The sequence below is a fragment of the Vespula pensylvanica genome, chromosome 2 (genome assembly GCF_014466175.1).
Source record: "Vespula pensylvanica isolate Volc-1 chromosome 2, ASM1446617v1, whole genome shotgun sequence".
Classification (NCBI taxonomy): Eukaryota; Metazoa; Arthropoda; class Insecta; order Hymenoptera; family Vespidae; genus Vespula; species Vespula pensylvanica.
Window position 1 is genome coordinate 6,478,036 of NC_057686.1, and position 22,027 is coordinate 6,500,062.

General features: G+C 28.8%; 5 protein-coding genes across 8 annotated transcripts; 2 read left to right on the forward strand and 3 right to left on the reverse strand.

Moving 5' to 3' along the window:
• The first annotated feature begins 68 nt into the window (after positions 1-68).
• On the forward strand, positions 69-3,011 carry LOC122627054. The gene is made up of 2 exons (XM_043807810.1): positions 69-1,928; positions 2,092-3,011. Exon 1 carries the CDS (start codon positions 342-344, stop codon positions 1,917-1,919), a length of 1,578 nt encoding a protein of 525 aa, XP_043663745.1. The 5' UTR covers positions 69-341; the 3' UTR covers positions 1,920-1,928; positions 2,092-3,011.
• Positions 473-7,904, reverse strand: LOC122627055 (free fatty acid receptor 4-like). Of its 4 annotated transcripts, XM_043807811.1 has the most exons (7): positions 7,443-7,904; positions 5,346-5,522; positions 4,305-4,530; positions 3,944-4,171; positions 3,050-3,232; positions 2,757-2,954; positions 473-2,686 (listed from the first exon to the last, which is right to left on the reverse strand). In XM_043807811.1, exons 2-7 carry the CDS (start codon positions 5,420-5,422, stop codon positions 2,078-2,080), a joined length of 1,521 nt encoding a protein of 506 aa, XP_043663746.1. In that variant the 5' UTR covers positions 5,423-5,522; positions 7,443-7,904; the 3' UTR covers positions 473-2,077. The 4 variants fall into 4 exon arrangements, with proteins under 4 accessions (XP_043663746.1, XP_043663749.1, XP_043663748.1 ...); XM_043807814.1 differs by lacking the exon at positions 5,346-5,522; XM_043807813.1 differs by lacking the exon at positions 3,050-3,232.
• A 2,591-nt stretch (positions 7,905-10,495) lies between these two features.
• On the reverse strand, positions 10,496-18,351 carry LOC122627049 (unextended protein). The gene is made up of 14 exons (XM_043807804.1): positions 17,866-18,351; positions 15,696-15,987; positions 15,383-15,532; positions 15,135-15,290; positions 14,811-14,999; positions 14,564-14,737; positions 14,286-14,457; positions 13,710-13,901; positions 13,475-13,621; positions 13,263-13,400; positions 12,905-13,177; positions 12,576-12,811; positions 12,262-12,492; positions 10,496-12,180 (listed from the first exon to the last, which is right to left on the reverse strand). The coding sequence occupies exons 1-14, from the start codon at positions 18,306-18,308 to the stop codon at positions 12,025-12,027; spliced, it is 2,949 nt and encodes a 982-aa protein (XP_043663739.1). The 5' UTR covers positions 18,309-18,351; the 3' UTR covers positions 10,496-12,024.
• Positions 18,352-19,259: 908 nt separating this feature from the next.
• Positions 19,260-22,005, reverse strand: LOC122627057 (peptidyl-prolyl cis-trans isomerase-like 1). The gene is made up of 5 exons (XM_043807816.1): positions 21,794-22,005; positions 21,582-21,715; positions 21,309-21,506; positions 21,077-21,208; positions 19,260-20,686 (listed from the first exon to the last, which is right to left on the reverse strand). Exons 1-4 carry the CDS (start codon positions 21,862-21,864, stop codon positions 21,093-21,095), a joined length of 519 nt encoding a protein of 172 aa, XP_043663751.1. The 5' UTR covers positions 21,865-22,005; the 3' UTR covers positions 19,260-20,686; positions 21,077-21,092.
• LOC122627056 (F-box/LRR-repeat protein 7-like) lies at positions 19,337-21,089 on the forward strand. Its single transcript, XM_043807815.1, has one exon. The coding sequence runs from the start codon at positions 19,337-19,339 to the stop codon at positions 20,651-20,653; it is 1,317 nt and encodes a 438-aa protein (XP_043663750.1). The 3' UTR covers positions 20,654-21,089.
• Positions 22,006-22,027: the final 22 nt, after the last annotated feature.

Genomic DNA, 22,027 nt, shown 5'->3' on the forward strand with positions numbered 1-22,027 from the left:
ATATAACAAGTCGATAATGTAGATATCGATAATTTTGAGCTTGGATTACGTTGTAATAGCTAAATTACCTTCGTATATTTAAAATTCGAAATTCTTACATTTACTTGACTATAGTAGTACAAGCGAAATCTTTAATAAGATTTATATTTAATTAAAAAATTTTTTTTCTTCGAGTTTCTAAATAAAAAATTATTTCTAATACAAAATCAAAAACGATAATTTCTTAATATCTATTTTGATAGTAATAAAGTATTTCAGTAGTAAAAGTTCAAAAGTTCTATATTGTAAATTATACGAATCTTTTAATTAATTTTATAAAGAATTAATATTAATTGTATAACATGAATATTTTAACAGAGGATGATGAATTTGTCCCACTACATTTTGTATTTTGTAATTTTTATGGTGAAAATACGTGTTTTTGTTGGAATAATGACAAATTTGTTATGTTTCCATATATACAAGAAAAATATACATCTTTGCTGCCAGTTTTTATTGCACCAGGATACATAAAAGTTATACAATGTTTTTCCAATAGAGTTTTCTTTACATGTTTACCACATGGTATATATAAACTTTCAAGAGATGGAAGATTCAGTGTATTAAGCAAAAGCGCTATAAGTATTGGTTCTATATTTTTTGAGATACTGAAGACAAAGGATGATTGCTTATATTTGGAAAATAAACAGAAGAAATTAAGTAAATTGTTACTCCATCTGCCACCCATGTCAAAACAGATAGAAGAATTATGTACTTTTCCTTTGAATATGGAAAATTTAGAACATGAATTTAGAAACATATTATTAGATGAAGTTAATATGTTAGATAATCTATGTTTGATTGGTAATGGTAAAAAGTTATTTACTTTAACAAAAGAAGTAATTCATTTAATTTATAGTTGTGATAATAAAATAATGAACATTGTACCTATACAGAATGATAATAAGATTAATGGATTAATACTTATAACAAATACAGATGCAATTATTGTTGTGCATTCAAAAAATAATATATTATGTTATAAAAAAATTTATTTAGGAGTAGATGTTAAAACTCTTTGCACAGGACTTAATCAGCAGCATAATGATAAAATATGGATTGTTTATTCTGATGAATCCAAATTATATTACATGACAATGACACTTTCTACTGAAATATATAAGAAAGTAAAAACAGAAGAAAAAAGTTTTGTCTGTATACAATATTATAAAGAAGATAAATTTGTAGGTCTAACTAAAACAAAAGAACTTCATGAATTATCCATTAATGTAATAGAAAATTATGTAAATGAAGAAATTTCCAAAGATGATTTTATAGATCTTCATAGAGATATGTTGAAAGATACAGATTTAATTGTTGAACAAATTTATGAAAAAGCAAAAGAATTAGAATTATGGAATAAAATACTTCTTACCGAAGAAGATAAACTTTATAGAATAAATCTTTATGCTTGCAAGAAGAAAATACAAATGTACCCTAAAATGACAGTATATAGAATAGCAAAACAATTATTTCTTAATATGGATTTTCAAGAAAATTTACCAAAAAATGTTTATATTGTTTGCTCTTTGGTATCCAATTATGAAACAACTTTCTCTATCAAAGAAATAGCAAATAATGAAACCTCAATTGATTTACCTATAGCAATAAAAAAATTACTTAATTCTTTACAAATCAGAATGGATTTAGTAACAATCATAAATGAAGAACAACCATGGTTTCTTATAAAGGATTTTGTAACAGATCCAATTATAGATAGGAAAAAGAAGCTAAAAGAAAAGCAGGTCAAGAGAGACAAAACAAATTTTATAAATGCTAAAATAAATCTTATAAGGAATTTAATGTTGACAGAAAACTTAACTATGAAGAAATTATCAGAAATCAAAAAGAAGATAAGAAAAGAAATATGTGACTTTTAATTAAAAAATGTAAGTAATAATTTCATAACATAAAATGTGTATGTTATCACTATCACAATTTTTTAAAAAAGTTTATAAAATTGTCTATATAATTAAAGTACAATATCATTTATCCATAAGAAAACAAATAAACTTATTAATAAATATAATAAAATAATTTAAATTTTTTCAGAACTGGGCATTTCTATTATACTTCCAATACTGCAACTGGAACTCTTTGGTTGTTTCACTGAATTTCTAAAACTATTGTGTATTCTGGGACCACCAAGTCGGTCTTGAAGTATATCCAATGATTTAACACTTTTCTTCGAACCATTAGCACTACGATCTTCTTTTTCATCATTTTTATTAGAACAACGTTGTAGAATTTTGGTAACACAGAGTCTAAAGTTTTCTGAGAATATACCATAAAGAATAGGATTGACCACTGTATTCAATTGAGCTGTAATAAGTGCCCAAATGAAATGATGCGATCTCATAAAAAAATCAGTTTGTTCAGGTGGTCTTTGAGCATCAATGAAAAGCAACAAAGCGATGATCGTTATCGGCAACCACATAACTAAAACGGCGACTACATTTAATAGTAAAATCCGCATGACGCGTATATGCTTGTGAAGACGGACTTCCTCGTGTTGCGACATACTACCAGTTCTACCAGTACGTTCAACAACTGATGATGTAGATAATTTTCTTCCAACCCATGGTATTAACGACCCTACCACCGATAATTCCGAGTCTCTCCTGTTTCCTTTACCAGTGGTCAAGTCCTACAAGATATAAAATTCATCAAATTAAATTAAAAAGAATTAACAGTCTGTTAAGACTTAACATACCCACCTGAGCTACACAAGGTACGGCCCATCTATCTCGGGTATTAAGGATTTTTTTAAATATCTGTTGATAGTGATACACCAAAAGACTCATTGGTAACAGACAAGTAAACGTAAGTGTTACTATGGTAAAAATAAGTGATATTTTCACCACTGATTTCTGAGGGAAGACAAGAGTACATATTGTAACACCACCCGAGACCGCCTGTAACAGTTAAACGAAAATACAATTTTAATATAGTTTTTATGCGAACATAATAATTGAACAATAAAACGATAACATAATCAGACAGTATCTACCCGTGGCCTGAACCAAACTGCAACAGGAAGAAAGACAAAAAAAGCGACGATCCATGTTGTTAAACAAATAAAGAGCACTCTCTGATTAGTTAGGATGCTTCTATATGGTGCAACTGCTAAACATTTGTGTCTGTCTATTGATATAACTGTGAGCGTCCATAAAAGTACGAAGCCACATACATACTGAAATAAAAAAAGAAAACAAAGATTGGTATTAGATCGAATTTAATTATCAATATTGTCAGTCTTAGTTTTGCGTTGTTAAATGTCATCTAGCAAAATTAGTTTTCAAAATAGCAACATTGCTTTCGTTATACACACATTAACGGCTACGAATGAGTATTTATAGTCACCCTTCCCGAACAGGTGTGACCTTGATCCGTAAGGGTGAGAGGTGTATCGTGTCACAGCAATATACCTCTCGTCTGCCGACTAAAAATATACTTCTACGTATAGTTTCTGTTAATTTCAACTTATATAAAAAAATGACACGTTATATTTATTATTATTATTTTAATTCTTATTATAACGTCGAACGCATCGTATTTTAATCGTTAAAAAGATAGAACATTTGTATATATAAAAAATATGTTCAAGAGAACTGATATTTTTATATTTAGATAATTATAATTAAATCTAAAAAATGATTAAAATTTAGATAATTAAATTATTACATGAGAGAAAGAAAGAGTAATTTTCTAAACGATTGAAAAAAAGTATAACGATTTTTGATATATTTTTTCTAAAAATGTAATACATGCTCCTAAAAAATAAATGAAATCACATTTTACTTTTCACAGGAGCATTGACTTTACGGATTCTTATCGTTGTAATCACAATGAGAGATTTGTGAGCGATGATAATAACAGATAGGGAAAAAAAAAGTAGAATTACCTCGGAATATGGTAATAATGCGCAAACTGCGTCACCGAGTTCCCAAGATTGCGTCAATCTGGTGTAAGCAACCACTGGGATACCAAGAGCAAACAGTAGATCCGCTGCAGCCAAGTTCACCAGACACAAGTTCGTGGGCGTTCTAATCTCTTTGTACCTGAGCACACAAACGGCCATCCCAACATTGACAATGATCGCTGCGATGAACGTAATGAGAAGTACTGTCACCTGAAGAAAGAAAAAGAAAAGAATTATCTTCTTTCTTCTTTTTTTTTTATATTTTTCTTATTTATTAAGTCGATATGGGTGAAATGAATTTTTAGCAATATTTATTGTTTATATTTTTTTTCTTATATCATACCTCCACAGCAACTGCTTCGTTCCTTTCACCAAACTGACTATAATAAGAAAAATGATATTTGCTGCCATATTCGTTCTTCCCCCATCGGTAGGACGAATTCATGTTTGTCTTCTTTTTCTCCTTCTCTCTCTTTTTCTCTCTTGTCAAATCTTTTTGACACCTACTACATATGTCATTTTTTTTGCAGAACCATCTACCTTCATAGTTGATCAACGATTTCTTCCATCTATGATGATCTATGTGATAAACAAAGAATCCAAGAAAAAAGAAAATAAAAAGAGAAATATATTTGTCATTAATTAACAATCTATCAAGTTAATCGACTAGATTCATTTCCGAAATTTATCAATATGCAAGCTTGCAAGAAGAAGATTCTCGATAGAAGACATTTTTATTGGCCTTCGAGATATTTTTAAAAGTAATTACTATTAAATCCATGAGATGAAAGCTCGACCTTCGAACTAAATATCTACAATAAAGAAAAAAGAGACATGATGTCTACCGTCATGGTCACGGTTTATCTGAAGAAACCACGTCCTTCCAATTTACTATGCTTTCGTTCTAAGCTTATTAAGTTATTATTAGATACTAACACGCGACAAGATCTATGTGTGCTTGATTTTATTTTTCTTAGACTCTACGACATATTTTCTTGGTATTCTATTTACGAGTTTATGTATTGCAAACATTTATTTTATCGGTATAGTATCTTAGTAAACATAATTTTCATTTTCGCGTTATATATATCTTTTTTTATTTTAATTTAAGATAACAAGAAATTCGTTTTTCGACATAAAAGTCTATCTTTTCCCTTTTTGATCAAGAACAAAAAGCTTGGAAAAACAAGAAGAACATCGTTCGGTAATAAATCTGCAAAAGGGATCTCGTAAACGCTTTTTTTAATATCCGAAAGAAACGATTTTCAACGGAATCGAAGCTTCATTTCTCTTTAACAAATTGTCGTTTTCTTCTCGGTATTAACTCTGTATTTTACACACACCCACGTAAATATATATAGATATCTATTCTTGTTTATCTTACCGCAAACGACTAACTAGACATTTAAACCTGTAAACGTTGCTTCGAAGATTTATCACTGTTAAGAAATCCGCATGCATCGCTCATCACCAATTCTTGTTTTTCTTTGCCCACATCATCAAATTTGAGATTTTCGTCTATCATTTGCTCAATCTTTGGTAAATATACTAATTTTACGTTCTATATACATCCATAGAGAAATATTGTAATTAAGTAATTAAGTTTTAAACTTTTTTAAACTTTTTACAAACAAAAAAGAAAAAAAGACACGGTCTCAGATGAAATAGTTGCGCAAAAGATTTTCATATTGTTAAGCACATAATCTGCATAAAATTAAAGTATAAACGATAGAAATGCGGTAAGATAATTGATTCTAAAACTTTGATATGTCCGCTTTTAATTAATTTTATAAGGAAGTCATGTCCTTTGGTTGAATTTAAAAAAAAAAGAATATATATATTTATTTATAAGGCTTTACATATATATATGTGTGTGTGTATGTGTGTACATAAATTGTGTTGCTAAGAATTCATTATGAGGGTTGCATTATCAAAACGAAATGAGGCATCGATGCATTCGACAAGTATATTCGATTTGAATAGTAAATTTCCCGCGTTATTTCATTTAGAATGGCGGGAATCAAAGGCGCCATCTTGCAATTTACAATAGCAATGTTAGAATGAAAAGAATTGTTATTTATTTGTTAAAATGAATAGAATATGCAATGTATTTAAATATATTGTCGGATAACAAAAGACAATTGAGTTTATTAAATACTGATGAAAATATAATTACTCTATCGAATGATAATCAAATGTCAATTAAATGAAAGAAGGATTATACCTAATACAAATTGATAATTATCATCCTACGCCTATGTTATTTGCTCGTATCATTGTCGTGTGATAAGTGATTACGATTTTCTATATCTCTGCATATATGTTCTCACATTAAGACTACAAATATATACTTTACTTTACTAACGTAATATAAATCTTGTCAAAATGTTTAAGCTTAGCTTCGTACATGGTTATGGTTGTTAATTAATTACACGCGAAAGTGAACTTTTGGGAAACGGGAAAGATTATTCTTTAAAAAAAAAAAAAAAAGTATTTTCTTTTCATTATCATTTACCCCTTCGAATTACTTCATCCGTAAGTTTCTATGAAGCATATAATCAACGTACATCGATCATGAGTCCTGTTTTATCTTTTAACATGAATATATCGAAAAAGCATCGACTTGTATAATTGATAAAAGTGGAGAAGCATTACGTGTGTATGTGCATTCGTTACATTTAGATTCTTCCTTTATACATTTATACAGACACATTAAATAATCATTCACTTGATAAACGAGTCATATGTTCGTCCATCATTTTTCTTTTTCTTGCCTAAACAGACTTTGAAAAATTAACCATTATACAAGGAAGAGATATCTACTTTTGAAAATCAGAAAAGATTTTATCTCTTTTTTTGTTTTAGTATTTAAACTATTCGTCTATTACTACAATAAAATATTATAATAATATATATATATAAATATTAATAACTTGAATTCTTTATTAAATCTATCTAATTTTTAGAAAGATATAATAAATGATTCTTGAATTTTTGTGAATTTTTAAAATTGATCGATCGATGGTCGACGTTTTTTGCTTCGGAATAATAAACTAAGAACTTCGTGTGTTATTACACAGTGTTACTATTCTGTGATTCTTTTAAAATTATTTTGAAGGACATTAAAAATTATGTAACATTGATTTTTTAATAGTAAAATAAAAAAAAATAGTATTCTGAGTTTGATAGAAAGATTATTAGTTAACGACCTTCTATAAACATAACAATGATAGTTCACTTGTAGTGTTACGTGTCACGATCTAGAGGTTAATAAACGATTTTATTGCAATTCAACGTTCTGACGTTGCTTTCACGATTTATGTACGTACATACATTTCATCATCGTTCCTTCTTTAACAAACGAAAATAGATATCGCGTTGAACTTGAGAAATCTTGTCTTTCTATTCTATTCGTTATTCTCTTCAAAGTCGAACTTTTAAAATTCTCATTAAAATTATTATAAAAACGTATAGATCGTACCTGAAGATCTTAAGTCAATGTAGTAGTTTAAATGATTTTTGTCCTCTGGTAAGATAAAATAAATTTCTTTTACATTATCTAAATATTAATATTTTTCTGATGTTCAACATAACACCGATATTACGAGGACTTTAAATTTCCCGCCAGTTTAAAAAATTCAAATACCGATCGTCCTTCATCAAACTAAACTTTTCACTTCATTTAATTGATCTTAAAAAATTAATGAATTAATTAATATCGATATAAGAATATAAAAATTGTTAAAAAACACAACAACCGATAGATGCAATAAACGTTACGAGTGTCTCTAACGAATGCTTTTCACTGACTGGCCAACTTCGAGCCACCATCGTTTGTAGGGTGAGCTTCTGCTTCGAAGAAAAGCTTTATAAAATATGCCGCGCAAGTCATCGCTGTACCTTGAAGACAGCAAAGTCACAAATGTCATTGGACTTTTTTTAATGATAATAGCGTATATAATCGATGGATTTTTTTTTTCCTTTTAACAAAAATGCCGCGATAATTCAAATACAATAAATCCAAACGAAAGAGTTTGTGAATTTTCAATGTTCGCTCAATGTTACTTATACACATCGTTAACAATAACCAAATCGATGGTAGAAGTAATTATTTTATTTTTATATTACAGACCAAATAGATTTTTTTCTTTTGCTTATGTTGAATTTTAAGAACATATTTCTATTGAATCGGAACAATATAAGATTTGTCAAAAACATGCATAAGTACTATCTATCATCGCATGTCGAATGTTGCAATATTTTAATGATTATTGTATTAACTATGGAAGATCACAAATCTCTTTTTACTTAAACTGATTTGTACAGATCGCATTGTTTGTCATTGTTGTCTTTATAGACATATTATGAGTTTGTGTGTGTATTTATGCACGTACATATGTGTATATATGTGTACACACACCGCACACGCACACATTCACGCACGCACAACACACACACTCAAGTATAGAAGGTATAAGAGAGAAAGAGAGTAAAACCCGGCTTCTTATTTTTATGTAAATAGTATGTAATAACACTTCCTCGACATAACTATGTTTAACTAAAGCTCATTACATTGTCATAAAGTGCTACATACAATGTATTAAAAATAACAAATACACGCGCACACACACACACACACACACACACACACACACACACACACACACACACATATGTAATATATACAATGGACATACAATAGATAGTACAGAAAACTAAGTAAAAGATGTAAACGATGTAATCTCGTAAAAATATATAAAATCTTAATAGGTTTAACATCTCTGTGAACATACTTTTATATCACTACGTACGATTTATCATTTTATATTTTAGCAAATGCATCAGTATCAATGTTTTAACTACTTGATCAACAATTGGAAAATAATGCAATTGCTAAAACATCTTACAAATGTGTGTTATAATATTTCTGGTCGTGTAAGATGTGCATTGTAACTCTTTGAAGTTTATTAAGAGGTTTATATACAGTCCTACTCATATATCAACAGCAATATAATGTATATTTACTGCTAAAATAGCACCTTATACATACCCCCTCCTATTTAATACTTGAGGAGAAAATTTCTCTAATAAGACTGACCAAGTTATTCTATTTATAAATTTCAACAAGAAAAATAAATTTTTATTATTATATGTGAAACAACTTTTGTGTAATACTACGTATATCATCATGCTTCAAAGAGTTATATGTGATATTTTTTTTTAATATGCACATACTGACTTGACTTTCTTTTACAATATAAACTTAGTATAGAGTATATAAAATAGTTTATTACTATAGAAACAGAATCAGAATTAAAAATGGTTATTGCGTGATAAGTTGAAACAATATAAAATTTAAGAATCATAATGAAATTATTGCTATTGTTATTGTTGTTATAGTTGTTAATTTTAAATGAAAAACACACACGTATATTATATCGATAAAACGCACCTAAACATTTACTTATAAAAGCATTTATAAATCGATATTAATTTATCTAATTTGTAACAAATTGTAGATTCAATTAATCTTTGATATTTCTGAAAATCTTTCAGAACGCGAATAAAATATTTATAAACTTAAAAAAATATTTCTCTCTCTATTTCGCATGTTACGCAAAATGATTTCGATTTATATATAAGATAAGTACAACTGTATTTGTTAAAAAAAAAATAAAATGAATATAAATACTAAAATAATATCATTAAAACAATGTCACAAATATTCCTTCAATATTTCATGAATTGACAATGTGAAGTTTAATTTTAATGACCTCTCTATGCATGTATGGCCATATAAATAAGTACTTTAATTTGTATCTGGTATGCAAATTATAATCAAAAAGAGATATACCCACAACCAATATTAATTTAATCTTATTTAATTTCAAAAATAAATTAATTATTAAAATTTTGAACGATAAAAATTGTACTATATTAAATATATGGCAGTTTCTACAATTATATTTATTAAAAAAATTAGAGTAAATAGCAAAAATAAAATAGATTTTAAAACTCAAACGATATCTCGCTCTACAATACTTTTCTATTAAACAAACTTAAAATATTATTTTTTTATTTTAACAATTGGGAGATATGTTCACAAATTGCCTTTGTTATTAATTCAGAAATAATATAATCTGAGTCCTATTTTTTTTTCTATATTGCAATATAAATTATAGAAGTGAAGAAATATATTTTTATTAGTTAAATATTGTTTCTATTATCCATTATTTGTATATGAAGATTTATTCAGATTGGATTATATTTATACTATTCCATTTTTGCAATTAATTTATAATTCATTAAAATATCTCAAGCATACAATAATTTCATTGATTTATGTCTCTTGCAAGTAATACTACCACATTTTTAGTGATATTTAGTAATAACTTTGAATACGTTTTTTACGTATATATGTGAAGTATAACATAATGTTCATAATTCTTCTCTAATGTTAATATACTTGATATATATATACATATTGTGCGAAATTACAATTAAATGTTCAAGGGTTATAAAAAGAAATAGAAAATAAATTAACAGATATATTTTTCGAATGGTTACTAAAATATTCTTTAGGGCAACACTTGGTCTAATAAAGCTGATTAAACAGGTTTATATCTACCAGATATTTTAAGGCACAGAATAAAAATACGATTACATTAATTACGTATCAAATATATCTTTTTACCACTAATTATTTTTAGGGCACCTATTACTCAATGTAAAATATAAAGGATATAATTTATTAAGCAAAATGAACAACCGTTGCACCAAGAAAAATACTTAATAATTTCTTCAATCATATATATACCTACAAATTTATTACTTTGTACTGTTTTTGCTTAATATCCACCTGTGTTTGGTCATACAACGGTTTTTTATAATATTGTTAAATAAACTTATTTCCACACAAAAGTTTTCAATAATAATTATAAGGTTTTAATTAATATTAATCATCCTGTTTCTTTTACTAGATCAGCAAAAAAACTGTACCCACAAATCTATTACTTTTGACATTAAAAATCATTACATCAATACTTAAAGGAAAAAAAAAAAAAAAAAAAAACATTTTCATACTATATTCACAGTAAGTAAAGGGAAGTGCTTGTTGTAGAAAAACTTCTTTCACAGAATATTAAAGGAGCCTTTCTTGTAGATTGAACTATTCTCCTCATAAAATCCATAAATGATATAATACATATATATATATATATATATATATATATATATATATGTATGTATGTATACTACATAAATAATATAAATAAATAAATCATAAAATCTTTTATAAAATAAAAACAATCTTAAAATTAACCCTAGAGCGCTCGTAGATAAACTTAATTAGGTTCTATGAAAGAAGAGAAAGAATTACTATGTAAATACATAGTGTCACTATACTGAAAAGTATTCAATATTGTATCTAAATGCTAATGTAGAGTATATTGAGAAGTGTATGCAACACAGAGTCTAGCAACACGATTAATATTCAAAACTTCTTTTCCTATTCTTTCTAATTAAAATATAATGTAATCTACGAGCACTTATTCACTGAATGGGTTAATGAGTTATTACTTCTATTTATATACATGTTCAGTCTTTACTGAACACCTTTATAAGTACTTAGCTGCTTAATGAAAAAAGAGACTTGATGGAACGTGTGAGATTAAATCGGAATATTTCTTCTACCATGCGCTAAATGCCATTGAACGGTGGTATGTGATGCACGTATGATTGTTCATGAAATGAGCTATTCAATGAATAATGTTCTATGAACATATATATGAACATTTTTGGCAACTTCCCCTGAGCAAAATAGATATATTATTTATCGAGGAATTGGGTACAGTTTCTAAGCCAATCGCGATGATATAAAATGCATAAGAATCTCATAATTGGATTAGTATTGTTTACATTAGATATTTAAGTAATTTGTTAAGTACCTAATGCCAAAACATCTGTATATGTCATAGACGTATGTTCTGCCCTTCGTTGCTTGGTATCTTTAATACTATTCCAACTGCCGACATTATCGTATATCGTCGGCCATTCTGTAAGCGTTAAGAACGATCTTGTTTAACTAATAAAGTTGTTCTTTCCTCGTCATCCAATGATTTCTTCCCAGACAAAAGTCGGACAGCTTCTGACTGACTTATATGTACGTCAGAATCTAAGTTCAGTTTGCCCATTCCTGTTGGAGTGGCTGTATTTTGTGCCTTAAATAAATTGTAACGTCAAAGTAAATTAAAATGATAAGAACTTAGAATAAAAAATGATGCAAGCTCAAAGTGACATACTTTTATCGGGGAATTTTTTATCTTTCCATTATGATCGCTATGTGATGAAACAAATTTAGAATTTGTGACTGGACTTGCACTGACTGGAAGAGGAGATGTTGGGGCAGTTGCACTTCGAATTGGTGACTGACTTTTAACTTCTTTTTCTTTACTGGTTTCAATTTCTTTGTCTTTTGGTAAAACTGGCGATTCTGGTACGCTACGGTCATCCTCATCCAAGGAATGTAATAACTAAAAAGAAAATTTTTCCTTGTATTATCTAGTTGATATTAATTGATTTTGGATTGCCGTTGAAAAATTTATATCCTACGTACTTTCTCTACTTCATCGTCAAATTGATCTTGACTAGGTAAAGGATCTTTTTGGCTTCGTTCCAAAAGGGTGGCACGTTTAGCAGCGAGATACAAAGATCTTTTGACTTTGACATAAAATACTTCTGTTACTGCCCGAACAGTATAGTCTGGTATAAATGTATAACGTAATATAGAATCTAAATTGATCGATTGAATACTTCCAAGATTTTGAGGATTTCCATTTGTGGGAGATTCAGCTAGAATATAATAAATACAATAAATATAAATATCATTAACGTGGATATGCGTAATTAAATATACAAATATACGGTTTTTTTTTTTTTTTTTACCTATTCCTATATTCGTAGTAAGTGCTTGAGATCCGAAGTATGTAAATGGACCACTTTCGAACATTAAATTTTCTTTACCAACTGTAACTTCTACTCGACCTTCTAATATCAATGCAAAATAATCTACTGCTTTTCCTTGCTGATAAATTACTGCAACAGGGTCATTTCTGGCTTTTTCACGGGTCTTGACTTTGATGTGATAAATGATATCTTGTTTAAGTAAACGACGTAGAATAGTTTCGGATATTGTATCAGGTTTAAAAGCATCTACAGCTGTGAATCATATGTTATGCTCAGATATATGCTAAATGCCTTATAATAATGTCTACACTAATCTCAAGGTAACACTTCTTCCTACTTGTAGATAAGTATTGAAACATGGCCAAAGTTAATTGAGGAGATATATGAATACGCTGATTTTCTTTCTTCTCTGCGAACACAGTAAAGTCCTGCATTTTTGTCCGAGCTTGCCTTTTACGTTTACTTCTATTATCGGCTATAAATAAATAAATGTTACGTTAATAAATACAATTTACTGCGTTTATATTCAGATATTTTGATCTAACTTACTAAATACATCTGTTTCATCTATAATTTCTGCTTGAATTAATTCTTCTATAACATCTTCTAGTGTAACTAAACCTATCACTTCATAGAAAGGATCACCTTCACCCTTATTGTTAACTGTTTGAACAAATGCCATATGACCTTTATGACCTATAAGAATAAAAGATTAATGAAAGATTTTTATTATAAAAAGTTGTAAATAAAACTATTTACATAGAATTATATTTATAGAATATACCTTCTTTAAATTGTTTAAACATTATATCTAATGTAACATCTTCGAAAACGAAGTTGCATGGATTTTGATAAAACTGACAAAGTGTTTTAAGCGGCATATTATCATCAGGGTCAACAAATGCAAGATCTTTAATATACAACATCGTTATTATATTAGTTCTAGCTCCTTCGTATACTGGTATTCGTGAATAACCTGTAAATAGAATATTAGTTAATCATGTATTAGTAATATTATTTAACAATGTTTCTAATTATTTTTACATAATTAATTAATCAGATAGTACAATCGCTCGCTAAACATAAAAGTGTTTGATAAGTTAGATAACATTATTTTAAATTAATTCTTAATCAATCTAGATTTCAATAAGAGATTACATCTTATTTATATTAAATTTTAATTTGTTGAATATATTAAAATAATATAATAATGTTGTCCTAATATCATGTTGTCTTAATATTAATAAAATATTATAAAATCATTATTAATAAAAAAATCATATTAATAAAATCATTATGAATTAATATAAATGCAATAAATAATTAAAGTGAAATTAAAAAAGAAAAAAATAATGTGTACCTGATTTCATGATTTCAGATACAGTTTCAAAATCTAAAATTGCATTATAATTTAGCATATACACATCTTCAATTCTTGTCATAACATCTGCAACAGTCTTCTTCCGTAATTCTAATGCTCCAGCTATAATATTAACTTCATCTTTTTCTAGATCATTATATCCTGTTGTAACCTATAATTTATGATATAGTTATAGTAGTATTGTTTATGATAGAAACTTTATACTCATCAAAAATATTATTAACTCATCAAATTATTGTTTTTAAATAAATGCTCACCTTAACAAGTTCTTTCAATCTTTCCCTATTATACACATTACCAATCTCTTCACCAAGAAAAACATCCAAAATTTTACTAATTGGATAACTTAATGGAAATGTTATTATCATAGTTAATTTTGTAATGTAAATTGTTTTAGCACCAACACATAGGCCATGTCTGCTACATATGGCCTATAAAGAAAAACATTAAGCATTTGCTTCATAAATGTTATAATAGTTACATTACATTTTGAAAAATACATACTTGTGGTGAAATTTCACCAAAGATAACAATAGCAAGTGTTGAGCAGATGACTGCAACTAGCCCAGATGTTAAATCATCTAACAAAATAGTGAACAATGAATTGACAAGGACATTTGAAAACAAAATAGAACAAAGCAAATAATTTCCATGGTTTCTCACTGGTTGTATTGTCCTTGCATATTGTTTTTCCTAAAATATAATTAAATCACTTAACAATTGTTTAAAAAATCAGATATTGATATTTTAATAGTAAATTAAACAATTCTATAACATTCAGAATTAAGAAAAAAATAATATATAATCAACTATATCTATATAACATACTTTTTCTGTACCAGTGTTACAAAGTATTTTTAGTTCAGTTCTATCCATTGCCATCAAACCCAAATTAAGGCCAGAGAATAAAGCAGAAAAGCTGAGGCACAGGAGAATGATTAAAATGGTAAGCCAAAGAGGTAACATTTTTTCATATGTACGAATCTGAAATATATTGACTGTAAATAGTTAATATTACATTTACCTTAGTAATATCAAAATATATGTACATTTAAAAGAAAAAATATAACGCTCACCATATTCCATGAAGCTATGCCTTGATGTTTAAAGGGCACATAATCACTTTGGCCATCTTCATACATTGGTGGTTTTGCACAAATAAAAAATGGAGATCCAAGTGGTAGAACTACATCAATGGTTGCTGTATTTTTCTCTACATTTTTCACCTAGAAGCAATAAAATAAAAAAATTGTCTGCTTTAATTATCTGTTTAGAAGTTTTACATTCACAAAGAACTTTTAAATTCTTTTTTGCATGCATTCAAATTATAAAATTGATTCTACAAGCTTTTGAATTAATTTTGGTATGTAAATAATAACTTTCTCTTACTTGAAACTCATTGCTCTTTATTTTGTCACAAATAGAATCCCTCTCTTGTGGTATATCCGTAAATGTGATTAAAGTACCTTCTGTAATTCCAGATCCGAATAACCGTATTACTGCTTTGGTACCAGCCAAAATCTCTGGAATACCTTCTTCGGTGTAGCTAGGATCCTTATCAGCTAACTCAACTCTCAGGCCTTCGATGTAAATGTTTGTACGGACTTGCGTCGATGGTACATTTTCATTTTCATCGATGTCAGGTACATGTGAATTGGCACGACGTGTGCGAAAATATTTTCTGAGAATGAAATATTCAGTTGCTATAGAGAATACAAATGGTCAGGAAACAATTATAAATTGAAATATTATTCAATTTTGTAGAAGCTACATCAAACATACTTGTTATTCTCTCTTGCAACGGTCCTCTTAATTTTAAAGGTTAAAATAATTGTATCAATTGAACATTGATATATAAACTAAGGTAGAAGGACAAATATACCATGTTTATATAAAAGATAATATCTCAAATTCTTAATAAAAAGTATATGATATAAAATGAGTACAATGACCTACTTAAAAAATATCAGTATTTTTCTTTATGAAGATAAAAAACGTAAGATTTATAATAGAAATACATATAAAAATTATAACATATTTGTATAACATTGATACAGCATTTATCAATGTTATAAAAATGTAGTATAACTAACTAAATACATATTTCAGATAATAATCACTAGCAAACTTGCAACGTATATAAAAAGTAATTGGATACACTGATATAGATAATTAGTCATCAGTCTGATAGCAAGCAATCAAGAAGTATGTAAAAGGAAACCATGGCTCAATACAGAAAACATAATAAGCACAAAAAATGTTATACACTACAAAGAACTTTATTGACGTTTATATATTTTTCACAAAATTAAAAATTAAACATATTAAAGAAAATGGACATAAAATTTCTCTATAGATAAACTGTTAATTCATTGAAGAACTTGAATGAAGTAGGCTTATATATGATTTTCTTTCTTAAAATATTTGCTCAATGTAAAAATATTGGAACACTTAAATGTAGGTCAAACATAAATCTATTTTTATACATCCAACCTAGAGTATCTGAATAATGGTCAAATAACAAGTATAATCTCAAATTATGATAAAAATAACTAATTAAAATTCTTAACAAAGAAAATAATTTATAATATTATATATACATTAATAATACATCAATTTTATTACACTATTCAATGTTAATAAAATACAAAATTCTTATTATACGAATTTATATTATATTCATTAGATCAATCTGATTAATTTATGTTCTATATATTTACACTTTATGTCGAACCTTTGTTTTTATTTATTTATAAAATAATATTTATTGTTATTGCTTATTGATAAACAATTATCTCAAATGAAGACAAAAGAATGATTTATTGTGAACAATAAAACAAAGTACTATGCACATGCAAAGCAAAATACATGCAAAGTAAAATGTACGCAGTTGTCCTCTATAAATTAATGTTCTAATGTTTATGAGAACAAATGTTGATGAAGATTAATCTATAGTACACTTAAATTTGTTGCAAATGTATACAGTGATAACGAGACGTTCGTAACTTTCAGAGATGTCTAAATCATTTATTCGCACATCAATTCATATTTACAATAGAATAAAAATTACATTATAATATTGTTTTATCTATATATATATATATACACACATATATATATATATCTCTTTGCTGGTACTCTAAATTTAGTTCAAATCTCGTTATATATATATATATATATATATATATATATATATATATATATATATATCATAGATGGAATAAGAATTACATGAACAAAAAATATATAACGTAAGACTTAATCAAAGATACTATTATCACGATAAAACTACATTATATGCGATAATATGCTAAGATAGTAGACAAATAAATGCAAAAGTGTACGAGAAAAAAATGGTGTCTTACACAATGAGGAAAAAAATCACATTATATCATATAACCGGCATCTTCTGAGGTTGCAACGTAGGTAGACAGCAATTCGTCCTTTTTTCTTTTTCTTTGTTACACGTAAGGAAAATTACCCTCGCATACCAATCGTACCATACACATACGTACATAAACATGTATATATATATATATGTGTGTATATATATACTTACTGCGATCGCGAAGGTAAGTTCACCGTAAAATTACTTCCAAGATTGGTCCATCGTTCACCGTTTTTCAGGCAAAAATAGACCGTATTTACTTTAAAGTCCGGAAGTTCGGAAAACGTGTATATCGCACGATCGCCTGACATCGAAATCCAAATGTTCTTGAGTACATTATTCCGTTCACAATCACTACCCTCATCCGACCAATGTAATGATAAGTTACTTTCGAGGCCGGTCCCATATAGCTCTATCAAGTACTCGGAACGAAACGAAGGTGTTTCATGGAAGAACGAATCCCGTAGATTTAACACGCTTACAGCGGTTACGTTAGGATTACTCAACGGACTCACTACGTCTGTCAATGTATTGCCTCTTGTTAATCGAATAACTGCAATAACGAATAATAGAAAAACTGCCGGTGTGTACGAGCGACCAACATGTCGCGCCATCGTGCGACTAACTCAACTCTGACAACTTCACTCATCTACTGGAAGTGAGCTGTATTTATAACCTTCAGAATCGGCGCCGCGCATGCGCAAACGTAATGACTCTTGCGATATCTCGCAATACCATCTACGTGTAACGCGTAGTAGGGATGACTTATTTTTATCTCGGTTTTTCCTATTCGAGAACTTAAAATAATTAATTTTCGATGGAAAATACAAAAATGTGCTTTGATAAGTCAATGATACAAACATATTCGTACAATGTACAAAAATATAGTGAAATTAAGACATTTCTTAGCTACATTAGAATCAACCAATCAACGTTGATATATATTGTCCAATCAGATGTGACGAAAATGTGTTTAAGTTCTCTTCATACTTTCGATCTTTGATCCGAGTGATCTTGACAACCTATCGATCGTGATGTAAGAATACGGCATAAAGTATATCGGAAACTATAAACGTGTGGAAAATCTTTTCCATTGATTTCGCTCAGATTTATTCCTATATTTAGAGGTAGAAAGTGTAAAAAATATTCTAACAAAATTACGAAGCGTTCATCGATACGTGAACATATAGAAAATGGTTTGAACTTTAATTATTCGTAAAGATCGATCAAGATGTATCCAACTGCTTCAACAACTGGACCGCAAGATCAAAATGGAGGAACTGACGGATAGATCGATAATGCTCAGTAATGTTAGAGGATATCATTGATCACTTTGCTTGTCAACGTGATTGTAAGTAAATTGTTTTCACAATTTTTTATCATAGAAAATAATGTAAAATGTTTATTTTCTTCTATTGACAGTTTATATTCGCATATCGATATGCGCGCGAAATTTGAGAATAAAGCAAGAATTTTTTTTCAAATTAAAAATTTTAAACGTTCACATTTTGAACTATTAATAATAACAGAATTTGTTTGTTACATAAATTTTGTTAATATTTTTCTTATCTTGAATTTTCATTATATTTTAACATTTTAATTAAAATAAAATTTTTTCTTCTTTTAAAAATCAGAGCATGGAATGGATGGATCCTGTCCACTCCTCTTTCCATCTTTTGGGGAGAAAAATAACTCTGAACGAGGAATTGGATATACAACACAGAAAGTGTCTTTATACAGGCCATCCTCTGATGCAATTGATCTTGGATACCATACTCTTGACAACAGTGGTTGTCGTGTGCCTTCCTCATCTGCTATTACATCTGTATCTACGAGACAACAACCGCTGTCACAACAGAAAAGAGCATATGTTACAGGTCTTTACCAACTTGACGATGAGTTGTTATTAAAAATTTTCTCCTGGTTAAGTACTAGAGATCGCTGTGCTTTGGCGCAAACTTGTAGACGTCTATGGGAAATAGCGTGGCATCCATCCTTATGGAAGGAAGTTGAAATACAGTATCCTCAAAATGCGACTATAGCACTAAATGCTTTAGCACAGCGAGGATGTCATTCTTGTATTCGCCGGTTGATATTGGAAGGTGCCACAGGTCTTCCTGGAGTCTTTCGACAACTGCCATTTTTAAGTTTAACTTCTCTAATTTTGCGTCATTCGCGACGCGTCACGGATGCTAATGTGACTGCCATTTTAGATAATTGCGTGCATTTAAAAGAATTAGATTTAACTGGATGTGTGAGTGTGACTAAAGCTTGTAGCCGGATAACATCGTTGCAATTACAATCGCTTGATTTAAGCGATTGTCACAATATTGAAGATTCTGGTTTGGTATTAACGCTCTCCCGTATGCCACAACTTGCGTGCCTTTATCTCCGACGATGCGCACGTATAACCGATGCCAGTTTCGTTGCTATTGCATCTTACTGTGGAAATTTACGACAACTTTCTGTATCTGATTGCGCAAAAATAACAGATTTTGGTGTACGTGAAGTGGCCGCACGTCTAGGGCCATCGTTAAGATATTTTTCTGTTGGTAAATGCGACCGTGTATCTGATGCCGGTTTGCTTGTGGTAGCAAGACATTGTTATAAATTACGTTACTTGAATGCACGTGGTTGCGAAGCACTCAGTGATAGCGCTACTTCGGCTTTGGCACGTGGATGTCCACGGCTCAGAGCTCTTGACATAGGAAAATGCGATATCGGTGATGCCACACTCGAGGCTCTTTCCACAGGCTGTCCTAATTTGAAAAAGCTCTCTCTTTGTGGTTGCGAACGAATCACAGATGCTGGACTGGAAGCATTAGCGTATTACGTACGTGGTTTGAGACAGTTAAATATCGGAGAATGCCCTAGAGTAACTTGGGTTGGATACCGCGCAGTTAAACGTTATTGTCGTCGATGTGTTATAGAACATACTAATCCTGGTTTTTCCAGTTGATCCATATTTACTTTAATCTCCTGCTTCTACTATCTGCGATATATTTATTAACAAATATCAATTTCATTGCTTAATTAAATATTAATTTATACATATAGAAAAAAAAGCGGCGTATACTGAAATAGATTGTAAAAATATATATTTTGCGTCTTGCTTAAAAAACGCATTCGCTATTTATTGTTTTTTTTATATTTTAATACATTATACAAGGGTAATAAAATGTTAAATTTTATACTTTAATAAATGGATGTCTTATAATCTTCTTTCAATATTATCAAAAAAGTAGTTACATTTAATCAGTTTGTTATTTTATATGTATTATCAATTTCTTTCTTTTAGTTATTTTATGCAGAGTAATATTTTACGTCGCATAATAGAAATAGTATTACCTTATTACTTAAATCAATCGGCTATAATACAAACCTTCCATTCAAAAGATTCATGCATTTCTCACTGATCCTTTAACAATTTTAACATCATCGATAGGTCTATCGTTCTTATCTGTCTCAACAAGACCAATTCTTTTTACTATTGCCATACCAGAATGAATTCGTCCTGCTCATGGTAAAACACAAGATTTCGTTTAAATTAGGACCACTCTTATAAAATCATAATTGATACATATATATGTATATATTATAATTTTTAATCTTACCAAATATAGTATGCTTTCCATCTAACCACTGTGTAGGTGCTAATGTAATAAAAAATTGAGATCCATTTGTATCTGGTCCAGAGTTTGCCATGGATAATATACCAGCGCCAGTATGTTTCAAATCATCATGAATTTCATCATCAAAACTATCTCCATATATGGACATACCACCTTTTCCTGTAGCAGTTGGATCTCCACCTGTATAGACGCATACATTTATAATATCATATGCAATATTCAATGAGAGTTTTACAGAACACAACCTTGTTTTACCTTGTATCATAAAATCACGAATTATTCTATGAAACTTTGTACCATTGTAATATCCACGACGTGTCAATTCAGCAAAATTTCTACACGTTATAGGTGCATGTTTCCAGTATAATTCAATGACTATTTCACCCATACTGAAATAGAAAAAATATATCACTAACAAAAAATTACACGTTAGAAACGGTATTTATATATTTATATATTTGTCTTACGTTGTCTCAAAAGCCACGAAAGGAGGTTGCCAATGTTTATCTGGTATTCCTGATATATTTGAAAGAGTCATTATGACACTATAAAAATTATTAATAAAAATCGGGATATTACAAATAATAAACTAAACCAATAACCAAACTAAATTCAAAGTACAAAACTATGTACGAATTGTATCAGCTGTTTTTAGAACGCTATCTACATTAGCTTCCTGTAACTATAAGCGGTTCCGAATT

What these genes read in the sequence shown, in the direction of transcription:
- LOC122627054 (XM_043807810.1), top strand. Translation starts at nt 342, where the DNA reads ATGAATATTTTAACAGAGGATGATGAATTTGTCCCACTACATTTTGTA.
- LOC122627049 (XM_043807804.1), bottom strand. Translation starts at nt 18,308, where the DNA reads ATGGCGCGACATGTTGGTCGCTCGTACACACCGGCAGTTTTTCTATTA. An exon ending in GTAACACTGGTACAGAAAAA is followed by an intron (nt 15,000 to 15,134) that starts GTATGTTATATA and finishes ATTATATTTTAG; the next exon opens with GAAAAACAATATGCAAGGAC. An exon ending in GTTTCAATACTTATCTACAA is followed by an intron (nt 13,178 to 13,262) that starts GTAGGAAGAAGT and finishes TATGATTCACAG; the next exon opens with CTGTAGATGCTTTTAAACCT.
- LOC122627055 (XM_043807811.1), bottom strand. Translation starts at nt 5,422, where the DNA reads ATGCATGCGGATTTCTTAACAGTGATAAATCTTCGAAGCAACGTTTAC. An exon ending in TGTCTAGTTAGTCGTTTGCG is followed by an intron (nt 4,531 to 5,345) that starts GTAAGATAAACA and finishes AGATCATCATAG; the next exon opens with ATGGAAGAAATCGTTGATCA. An exon ending in CCGTACCTTGTGTAGCTCAG is followed by an intron (nt 2,687 to 2,756) that starts GTGGGTATGTTA and finishes TATATCTTGTAG; the next exon opens with GACTTGACCACTGGTAAAGG.
- LOC122627056 (XM_043807815.1), top strand. Translation starts at nt 19,337, where the DNA reads ATGGATGGATCCTGTCCACTCCTCTTTCCATCTTTTGGGGAGAAAAAT.
- LOC122627057 (XM_043807816.1), bottom strand. Translation starts at nt 21,864, where the DNA reads ATGACTCTTTCAAATATATCAGGAATACCAGATAAACATTGGCAACCT. An exon ending in TTCGTGGCTTTTGAGACAAC is followed by an intron (nt 21,716 to 21,793) that starts GTAAGACAAATA and finishes TTTCTATTTCAG; the next exon opens with TATGGGTGAAATAGTCATTG. An exon ending in TCGTGATTTTATGATACAAG is followed by an intron (nt 21,507 to 21,581) that starts GTAAAACAAGGT and finishes GCGTCTATACAG; the next exon opens with GTGGAGATCCAACTGCTACA.